This window comes from Brachycentrus maculatus, unplaced genomic scaffold (assembly GCF_059751285.1).
Source record: "Brachycentrus maculatus isolate JH-2025_06_01 unplaced genomic scaffold, ASM5975128v1 h1tg000342l, whole genome shotgun sequence".
In the NCBI taxonomy this organism is placed as follows: domain Eukaryota; kingdom Metazoa; phylum Arthropoda; class Insecta; order Trichoptera; family Brachycentridae; genus Brachycentrus; species Brachycentrus maculatus.
Window position 1 is genome coordinate 518,276 of NW_028281091.1, and position 11,725 is coordinate 530,000.

The 11,725-nt window shown below is 38.3% G+C and overlaps 1 protein-coding gene across 3 annotated transcripts in view; it reads left to right on the top strand.

Moving 5' to 3' along the window:
- Positions 1 to 2,925: 2,925 nt before the first annotated feature.
- Chi (LIM domain-binding protein 2 Chi) overlaps positions 2,926 to 11,725 on the top strand; it is a 38,238-nt gene continuing 29,438 nt past the window's right edge. For all 3 annotated transcript variants that reach the window (XM_088269248.1, XM_088269249.1, XM_088269250.1), the window contains exon 1: positions 2,926 to 3,060. In XM_088269248.1, coding sequence (XP_088125374.1) covers positions 2,957 to 3,060 — 104 coding nt within the window. In that variant the 5' untranslated portion in view covers positions 2,926 to 2,956. The remainder of the gene's footprint in view (positions 3,061 to 11,725) is intronic.

Sequence of the window (11,725 nt, forward strand, 5' to 3'; positions counted from 1 at the left end):
ACTTTTTTGTCTAATTGTTAATAATTGTTTTTTAGTTTTTTTCATAAAATCTATTACATCAGACAATAATATGTATTAACTTTTAAAAACGTCTGAGACATTACTATCTGTCATTAGAATCCTAACTGTCGATCAAACCTCCTCCCTCTACCTCCTTCCCTAAACTCCCTTCTTCCTTTGCCCTCCTTATTATCGTCTTTTGTTAATTTATGTTTCTTTTTAAATGTCAATTTGTAATTTATGTTTTTTTAAATGTTCAAGTACTATCTACCCTCTGATTGCAAACAGCTATATATGGTATCAAACGTTTTGATCAATATCACTAGTCCGTTTTTGGTCGGTTGGAAGATATTGCTTTTTAGCAATAAGCCCGCCAATGTACTTTTTATTTTCTGTACATGAAGTTTAAATAAATAAATAAATAAATATCTCAACAAAGGTGAAGGAGAGTATGGAAGTCGAGGTATTTGCAGTGCTTACTAATAAATAATAATAATAAATTTGGATAATTTATATAGAGCCATTTTCGGAAAATACTACTTCAAAGTCGGTACGAAATGTCATAGGCAGGGTTTAAGTGATCACTGTGCATACATGTTTAATTCACATTCACCTATCATTGACAACCGCACCGAATTGAATTGTTAATTTGAGCATTTAATTGCACAGGCAGTGACTGTTTTCGCCACTGTTCAGTCGAGAATCATATGAAACTATCGTAAATTTATGACTGTTTTTGCCTAGAATTGTTCACTGGAGAATTACATGAAACTATAGTAAATTGGTGACTGTTATTGTCTAGAATTGCTCACTCGAGAATTACATGAAGCTATATTAAATTTGTGACTATTTTTGCCTAGAATTGTTCATTCGAGAATTACATGAAACTCTAGTAAATTGGTGACTGTTATTGTCTAGAATTGTTCATTCGAGAATAACATGAAACTATAGTAAATTGGTGACTGTTATTGTCTAGAATTGCTCACTCGAGAATTACATGAAGCTATATTGAATTTGTGACTATTTTTGCCTAGAATTGTTCATTCGAGAATTACATGAAACTCTAGTAAATTGGTGACTGTTTTTACCCAGAATTGTTCATTCGAGAATTATATGAAACTATGGTAAATTGGTGACTGTTTTTACCCAGAATTGTTCATTCGAGAATTACATGAAACTCTAGTAAATTGGTGACTGTTTTTACCCAGAATTGTTCATTCGAGAATTACATGAAACTATGGTAAATTGGTGACTGTTTTTACCCAGAATTGTTCATTCGAGAATTACATGAAACTCTAGTAAATTGGTGACTGTTTTTACCCAGAATTGTTCATTCGAGAATTACATGAAACTCTAGTAAATTGGTGACTGTTTTTACCCAGAATTGTTCATTCGAGAATTACATGAAACTATGGTAAATTGGTGACTGTTTTAGCCTAGAATTGTTCACTCGAGAATTACACGAAACCATATTAAATTTGAGCTTGCTTAACTAAGATCGCCTTCGATCGTCCACCAAGTCTGCCAGAGGTATCGATGGACAAGTACAAAAAAAAGAGATAGATGCCTGTCAGGCACCTGTATGAAGAGTATGGCGCGATGTTTAGAACGTCGTAGCCGTGAAAATGTTATACAATGTTCAGGTCACTTTAGACCGACGCCTTGAGGAGAGGGGCGGGTTTGTTTACATTGTGCAAATTTGTCTCTTACTTGATAAATAGCGATACTTGTCAAAATCTATTGTGACACGTGTTTCGATGGATACAGCGGCATGCGCCTCATGCGTCGAAACACTTGTTGCAATAAATTTTAATTGTCTCGGGATGGTTGGACACGCGCCCTCAGGCGATGTAAATCAGGCGTCGCGGGTTCGATTCCCGCCATTCGCAATACACTCAGACCTCGCTTTGCGTCGTTTCACTTTGCGTTCTTTCAACGTTTTACTTTTGTAATTATTCTTATTTTTTTAACATTTAAAGACTGAAAAATACGGTAACCTATCTTTGATGTTTATATGTTTTCCAATGGAAAATAGCAATTCATTTTGCGTCTTCTCAATTTACGTCGCGATATTTTGGAACGTACCTACGACGCAAAGTGAGGTCTTAGTGTATAAAAAAGATATCAATTAGTCAGGTATATTAACTAATACCTCCGTTATTTCTTTTCTTAGCGTTAATTCTTTGTTTATTCTTTTGTGATATTTAAATATATTTTCGCTCTTGGGAATGATCATGTGTATTTTGTATGACTGAGTTCCCAACCTGCATGACCGAAATAAAGCCGTATTATGATGTAACTCAATCTGTATGACTGCTCTCAACCCGTATTATTGAGCTCCCAACCCTTATGACCGAGCTCCCAATCCGCATGACGATGTAACTCAACCTTTATGACTGCTCTCTACCTGTATGACTGCTCTCTACCTGTATGACTGCTTTCAACCCGTATGATGATGTAACTCAATCCGTATTACCGAGCTTCCAATCCGTATGACGATGCAACTCACCCTGTATGACTGTGCTCCCTACCCGTATGATCGAGTCTCCATCCGTATGACACGCAACACACCCTATATGACCGTGCTCCCAATCCGTATGATGTAGCTCCCAATCTGTATGACGTGCAACTCACCCTATATGACTACAGTCCCAACCAGTACGATCGTGCTCCCAATCCCTATGACATGCAACACACCCTATATGACTGTAGTCCCAACCTGTATGATTGCGCTCCCAATCCGTATGACGTGCCACTCACCCATTATGACTGCGCTCCCACCTCGCACGACGATGGTACGTAACTCACCTGTACGTGTGCCGCAGGGGGCGCGCCGTACGGGCCGCCGCCGCCGCACTACGGCTACCCGCCGCACGGCGGCCCCAGCCCGCAGCAGGGCGGCGCGCCGGGCGGGCCGGGCGGGCCGGGCGCGCCGCCGCCGCACCACCAGTTCGCGATGCCGCCCTTCGGCCAGCCGGCGGGCGCGCCGCACGGGCCGCCGCACGCGCACGCGCACGCGCACCTGCTGCCGCCGCCGCAGGACAGGATGGTCGACCAGGGGTAAGGCTCACACCGCACTCCGTACTGCCATACGAGTCTGCACTGTATACTGTATATACATGTCTATATATATATATATATATATATATATATATATATATATATATATATATATATATATATATATATATATATATATATATATATATATTCATGTGTATATACTTGTGTATATACATATATTCATGTGTATATACTTGTGTATATACATGTTTATATATGTGTATATACATGTGTTTATACATGTGTATATACGTGTGTATACATGTGTGTTTATGTACATGTGTATATACACGTGTATATACGTGTATAAACATGTGTATATACATGTTTATATATGTGTATATACATGTGTTTATACATATGTATATACATGTGTTTATACATGTGTATATATGTGTGTATACATGTGTATATTCGTGTGTGTATACATGTGTGTATACGCGTATATATGTATATACACGCGTATATACATGTTTATATATGTGTTTATGCATGTGTTTATACATATGTATATACATGTGTGTATGTGTACACATATATATATATATATATATATATATATATATATATATATATATATATTTATTTTTTACTTTTTTATTTATTTATTTATTTATTTTTTTGATATTATTTTTTAAATGAACTTCGTCAGACATACATTGGTATTTTTAAATGATCAGTTACCTCTCTATTAGGGCGCACTGCTCGTGTTTGGGCAGGGGGTGATAGTAAGATAGCGAGAAATAAAATGAGTAATAGTACGAGAATAAAAAAATAGTCTGAATCTACTTGTGTAAACGTATTGTATGAGAATTACAAATAACATTTTCATTCAACGTTCAGGGGTCGATTAGGGTGGATCTCGATGCCACAAAATGTTGATGCGGTGTCGACAAGTTGCAATTGTGTGATCTATATTTGAAGATATTATTCTAAGAAAGAGATGACTTTCGAAAATAGTTTCGGAACGACCGATTTAATCGCTACATTTATTTATATAGGAGGTAGGCAGAGAGAATAGAACGCCACACTTATCTGTATTAGCTTCACCAACAGCCACTTTCACATGCATGCATCTCCACATATATTATTCCTCGGTCTTCCTCTGCTTCTATTTCCAACCACATTCTCCTAATAGATTCGTTTTACTGTTCTTCACACACATTTTTTAAATTTTATATTTTTAACATTTTGCCGCAAATTTAAATTTTATAAATAAATTTTTATACAATATCACCCTGGACTGGTGCCTGAAGCGGAGGGTTGATCCCCTTTCCTACGTGTATTAACGATCAAGATAACACTGTGTTTATATAATGCAGTGCCCTATGCACCGAAACAAACAAGTGCCTTTTTGTCCGCCTCCGTTAGTGTAATGGCCAGCACGCTCGGCCACCGTTCCGGAGGTCCCGGGTTTGACTACCAGAGTCGTGTATTAAATAAAATCCAGGGTTTTACTGCAGGGTAATATTGAATGAATTCAATATTACTGCGGACTGGTACCTGAAGCGGAGGGCTGATCACCTTTCCTTCATGTGTTAACGTTGTGTTCATATGATACAGTGCCCTATGCACCACTGGGGTGCGGATAAGGGTTTGAAGAAGAAGAATATTTATTCAATATGACCCTGGACTGGTGCCTGAAGCGGAGGGCTGATCACCTTTCCTTCATGTGTTAATGATCAAGATGACACTGCGTTTATATGACGCAGTGCTCTATGCACCATTGAGGTGCGGATAACGGGTTGAATGAATGAATGAACAAATACACACAAAAAATAAAGAAAAAATTCAAATAAAAACTATTTTAAAATTTTCATATGCATACCATTTTCTGTTTGACGGAAACTTTTTTAACGATGGTCGTTTCCCCGCAGGGGTAGGCAGAGAGGATGGAACGCCACACTCTTCTGTCCTGACATACACTCCTCGCCTCCTTCACATCCATACATCTAGTCATACATGCCCTCCGATTACGCAGACTTTTGACACCGCCAGATTTTAGGTTCTGATTGATCTGATCGTGCCAAGTCTTGGAAAGAACGGTAAAACAAATTTATGGGTGAATGTAAATGGAAAAAGGAGCAGAGGAAGACCGAGAAAAACTTGGCACGATCAGGTATGCCTAATACTTGAAAGTGGTCAGGTTAGGAGTCGTAACAATCGGCGGGTATGTATGAGGAGATGCATGAACGTGGAAGAGGCGAAGAATGTTTCCACGGACAGAGTGGTGTGGCTTTCTATTCTCTCTGCCTACCCCCGCGGGTAAGCGGCGTGATGGTCACTCAATCAGTTTGTTAGTCGATCGACACATTCTTTCATGTGCGAATTCTCGGCGGCATCTATGGTCGAGTCGAGCAAACTTTTTATTCAACCGAGACCCTTTACTGTTCAACGCATTCGAGATTCTTCAAACGACTACGATTTGGACGCACTCGAAAGTCTGTCGTCCATCGTTAACGATGTCGATGATAGCGATTCCTTCAATTTTGACAAAATCCTCCCCACCGTAAATTTTGACACACATACACCCTCGCATCGTCATCACTGTGACTTGTATACATGTATATATATATATGTGTGTATATGTATGTATATATTGGTATGCATGCATAGCGCACCCTCGTGTCAAGCCCTTGCCTTCGCCCCCCCCACCCGAGAGCGCCCCCACAGCCACCCTATCCGCCAGTACACAGCGGCGGAGTACGGCTTTGGAATTGATTTTTCATTTGCATAAGAAGTGAGGCTAGCCGCCAGTGGCGGCCCGTGATCGCCCCGCAAGATTGAACATAGCTTTGAGATAAGGGCGACCGAATGAAATAACATAAAAGTACAAATAGAAAGTATCAATCAGTCTTGATTAAGAAGCGTTTAGCTTGGAAGACATTATAATTAAGTTATATTATGTAAATTATTTTGAGAAATAAAAACACTTTGTTTTTTGATCCACTCAAAAAACTAAGTCTTTTTATTTCTCCAAATATATATATATATATATATATATATATATATATATATATATATATATATATATATATATATATATATATATATATATATATATATATATATATATATATATATATATATATATATATATATATCTCAATGATCCACAAAGTTAATGCTTTCAATATTTAAAAAAAAAAACAAAATTATATAGATATATATATATATATATATTTATATATATATATATATATATATATATATATATATATATATATATATATATATATATATTTTTTTTTTTTTTTTTTTTTCGTCCGCCTCCGTAGTGTAATGGTCAGCACGCTCGGCTACCGTTCTGGAGGTCCCGGGTTCGATTCCCAAGGGGGGTAAAAAAAATATAAGTGATTTTTTCACTGTAATATTTGGACTGGTACCTGAAGCGGAGGGCTGACCACCTTTCCTTCATGTGTAAAACGATCAAGATAACACTGAGTTAATATGACACAGTGCCCTATGCACCATTGGGGTGCGGATAAGGGTTCTATTCTTATTCTATTCTTATATATATATATATATATATATATATATATATATATATATATATATATATATATATATATATATATTATATATACATATATTTTATATATACATATATACATAAGTATTTTGTAGCAGGGGTTTTTAAGTGTATAAATATTTTAAACAATAAAACCAACACTTGGGATTCCGATACAGTATTTATTTTAAAATCTTATAAAATTGGATCTGGCGGGTTTTGAAAGTTGGCGACACATTTATTTAGATTGGCAGTGACAGCTATTAATTGTAAATGCACTGTAAGTAAAATCGGGATAATTTTCGCAAGTTAGTTAGTATGAAACAAAAAAAAAATTGCCTCGCATGGAAAGGTCTTGTCAGGAAGCCTGGATGCTTCTGTAACAGATCCGGGAATGCGGTGGAACAACTATTGATATGTGACTCATATACGTATCACTCAAGGTGTTAAACAGGGATGTGTGATGTCACCACACGCTGTTTCTCAGTATGTGCACCACTCAAGGTGTTAAACAGGGATGTGTGATGTCATTACACGCGGTTTCTCAGTATGTATATCACTCAAGGTGTTAAACAGGGATGTGTGATGTCACCACACGCGCTTTCTCAGTATGTGCACGTGGGAAACGCACTACTTGTCTTGACACAATTCTACTACCATCACGCCGTTCCCCTGCAGGGGTAGGCAGAGAGGATGGAACGCCACACACTCGTAGCTTCCTTCACGTCGATACACGCCCTCCGATTATGTAGACTTTTTACACCGCCAAATTTTATATTCTGACCGTGCCGAGCCGTCTTTTTCGGCCGTCCTCGTTCTGTTCTCCCGCAGATATTCGTCAAATGTACTTACATTTTCTCGCTATCCGTTCGCTCCACGTGTCCATACTACCTTAAAGATTTTTTCTCTTTAATACAACTCGACCATAGATGATGCCGAGAACTCACATGATATTTTTTTAATTTTTAACTTAAACTAGATTATTCACCCTGCCGATAGTATATCAATATTCTAGGTGTCTCAACTCGAGACGACGCATCTATCGTTCTATACGACGTGATGGTGAACGATACAAAGGTTATGATGTGATCACTCAAGCCAGCCAATTGCAGGTCGTAAGCCCCAGGTTGCTCAGACTTCCATTTTTCGTATAAAAATGCTCCGTCTCAAGTCCGGGCAGTTACGGAGCTTGTGACCTGTCGTTGGCCGGTTCAAGTGATCGCGTTGAGATATCAATACGCGAGATATTTAATTTTATTATAATTGCTTCACAAGCATTGTGAAATATGCGCGAATTATATTTTCTTTCTTTTCCATTCAACCAGACTTGGCCACAGCTAGTTCTGTTTTCAACAGTGAGTTACATTCTAATTGCAAGGAAACACATCAGGAGCTATATTTTGTTCACATCTCAACATAGACAAAGAATAATTACCAGAAATAATCGTTAATTATCTAGAAAGGCACCCTCACTCTGTAACTCGTGTGATAAACATCGAGAACTCTATGGTTCTCTCCACCATGGTGTCGTCCGTGAAATGTCGTTTTGACAGCTTCCTTTTGGTATTTGTCAATTTGCGATCTCTCAGATGAGTGTGCGGCGAAAAAATGTGTTAGCTGTTTGAATGGTGATGTAAGGAAAAAGAAGAGGCGAGAGTGTTTGCAAAGACAGTGGTGTGGCGTTATATCCACTCTGCCTTGTGTGGCGTTCCATCATCTCTGCGGCGAGATGGTAATAGTAAGAGACAACATAAAAAAATAGCCATCCCGCTCGGCCCGTCCGGCGCGACGCTGATTAGCCGTCTGCCGCCCGCCACTGCGAGCTGGCGCATTTATACCGGGGGGGTTATTAGCGCCGCGGGTGGAGGCCGCATCCCGCCTCCCCCCACCGCCCGCTGCGGAGGACGGTGCCGCGGCCCGACGAGTGTAGCTGTAGAGGGGGGGGGGGGCGGTGCGCGCGCAGCGCCTCGTACACGTGCTCCTAACCGTACATATCGATGCTGTTATTGTATGTAAAGAAAGATGTACACCGTTCCAGCGATGTACCGATGTGCAATGTATCAATGAAAAGACTTGGTATTTTCATATAATTTATATTTGAAGCACCAACTTTGTGATTTTCCATTTTATCATTCAAATGTTACTTTGTTTTGAAATCATTGTTTTGAAGACATCTCATCAAAGATGAAGAAGAATATGGAAGTCTGGGCATTTACGGGGCTGACGACCGTCATAGGCTGGTTTAAGTGATCACTTTACACACGTGTAACATTCACCAATTCTACCCATTATTGACTACCACACTACTCAAATTCTTGGAAGTTCTATATATATGAACCAATTTAAAAACCTTGTTCTTGAATCACTAGAACTTTACTAGAGACATCTATTGGTGAGATGTAAAGAAGCTTTTTACAAAGCAGAAACTCTTATATTAGTATGTGAGGTCCAATCCTGGATTATAATCACACATGAGAAACACCAGAAAATACCATTTTCATTTTCATTATTTAAGCTTATAATTTGATCAGACAAATCAAATCTGGATTATTTACAATTATAGGAGTTCTTTCTCATTTAATTTTTTTTAAATTTATCAATAAAAAGACTTGGTATTTTTAAAAAATATAGTTGGGAATTGCATTTATTATTTACCTTTCTTATTATGTACATGTTTTTGTCCGCCTCCGTAGTGTAATGGTCAGCACGCTCGGCTACCGTCCTGGAGGTCCCGGGTTCGATTCCCAAGGGGGGTAAAATAAATATAAGTGATTTGTTCACTGTAATATTTATTCAATATTAACATGGACTGGTACCTGAAGCGGAGGGCTGATCACCTTTCCTTCATGTGTAAACGATCAAAATAACACTGCGTTTATATGACGCAGTGTCCTATGCACCATTGGGGTGCGGATAAGGGTATTATTATTATGATTAATTATAATGTCTACCGGTTTCCAAGCTAACCGCGTCTTTATCAAGACTGATTTATACTAAAACACTATCTACTTGAAAAAATTCTAAATATTTTGACCGCTAGGCAAAAGAGCTTCAACAGATCGCAAGTGGTTTTAAAACAAGCTTACGTTTTAATTATAAAATGTAAAATCACGAATTAAGCGCTTCAAATATAAATTAAATTCATATATTCGTATAAAAATAATATTTTGTTGCTGAAAAGAATTTATTTTAGTCAGTTTTTTCGTATAAATGTCGCGCGCAGTTCTAAAAAACGACTCGACCGGCTGTCAAAGTCACGTGGCCGCTGTCACCCCCGAGACGGGCAGGTACTAGATCCCGACGAGAGAAAAAACTATTGACAATTTAAGTAACAGTCCTGAAAAGGTCCGCTCTACCCGAGCGCACAAGGTGACCCTTCTTGGGACCTTTTTATTAATACGCCGGGTACTGCCGGCGGAATGAGTTGCGGGGAATTTAGGCCAGTGCGCCAAAAGGGACAGAGCTATACGCTGGTATTGTGAATGGACTTGATGTGTGTTTTGGGATTTTTTTACTCGTTCGCTCGACCGCCTTGCGGCCTCCGCGGTCTGGCCGTGTGTGGAGTAGTGCGGCGTTGCATTTCTTCGTACATGAAAAAATGTGTAATTTTTACTTTTAACCAGTTTTTTTTCTTTCGTGGGTTGCTTTTTGCATTCTAAAATGATTGCGACTTTTGGCACGCGCTTTTTTTTATATTTTTTTAATGTACGTAATGTGGATAACGCGGTGCGTGCATGATGGAGTGCTGGGGCCAACCCTAGTGAAGAGTGGAGGTGTCAAAAGTGGATGAATGCAGTCGGGACGCCATCTCTCAGTGCGGCAAGACCATGTATGGTAGATGTTCCAATGGTGATATAAGGAAAGGGTGCAAGGCTGAGATGAGCACTATCCAGCAAACTAAGGAAGGCGGCTTGGGATGGTTTGGGAAGGATGAGAGTAGACTGGATGCAGTCGGGATGCCATCTCTCAGTGCGGCAAGACCATGTATGGTAGATGTTCCAATGGTGATATAAGGAAAGGGTGCAAGGCTGAGATGAGCACTATCCAGCAAACTAAGGAAGGCGGCTTGGGATGGTTTGGGAAGGATGAGAGTAGACTGGATGCAGTCGGGATGCCATCTCTCAGTGCGGCAAGACCATGTATGGTAGATGTTCCAATGGTGATATAAGGAAGGGGTGCAAGGCTGAGATGAGCACTATCCAGCAAACTAAGGAAGGCGGCTTGGGATGGTTTGGGAAGGATGAGAGTAGACTGGATGCAGTCGGGATGCCATCTCTCAGTGCGGCAAGACCATGTATGGTAGATGTTCCAATGGTGATATAAGGAAAGGGTGCAAGGCTGAGATGAGCACTATCCAACTAAGGAAGGCGGCTTGGGATGGTTTGGGAAGGATGAGAGTAGACTGGATGCAGTCGGGATGCCATCTCTCAGTGCGGCAAGACCATGTATGGTAGATGTTCCAATGGTGATATATTAATGTATATATATATATATATATATATATATATATATATATATATATATATATATATATATATATATATATATGTATATATATATATATATATATATATATATATATATATAAATATATGTTTATATATATATATATATATATATATATATATATATGTTTATATATATATATATATATATATATATATATATATATATATATATATATATATATATATATATATATATATATATATATATATATATATTTCTTTGAAAATACTTTGACAGGGTTTACGGCCTGTCGTGTTCTTGACCAGACATCCATATTCTTCATCGTCTTTGTCGATATGTCAAAAAAAATTAACTCCTGTTTGGAATTAATCCAGATTTGTGAACAAATATTTCGACACTCTCAAAATGCTCCGTATTCTTCTTCATCTATGTTTAGATGTTAGAAAAAAAAAACTCATATGATTGGAGATAACCCTGATTTGTGAACAAGTATTTGGACACACTCAAAATATTCCCTATTCTTCTTCGTCTATGTTGAGATGTCAAAAAATAAAATATAAAATCTAACTCCCATAATTGCAGATAATCCAGATTTGTGAACAAGTATTTGGACTCACTCAAGATGTTCCATATTCTTCTTCGTCTATGTTGAGATGTCGAAAAATAACATAAAAAAAATAT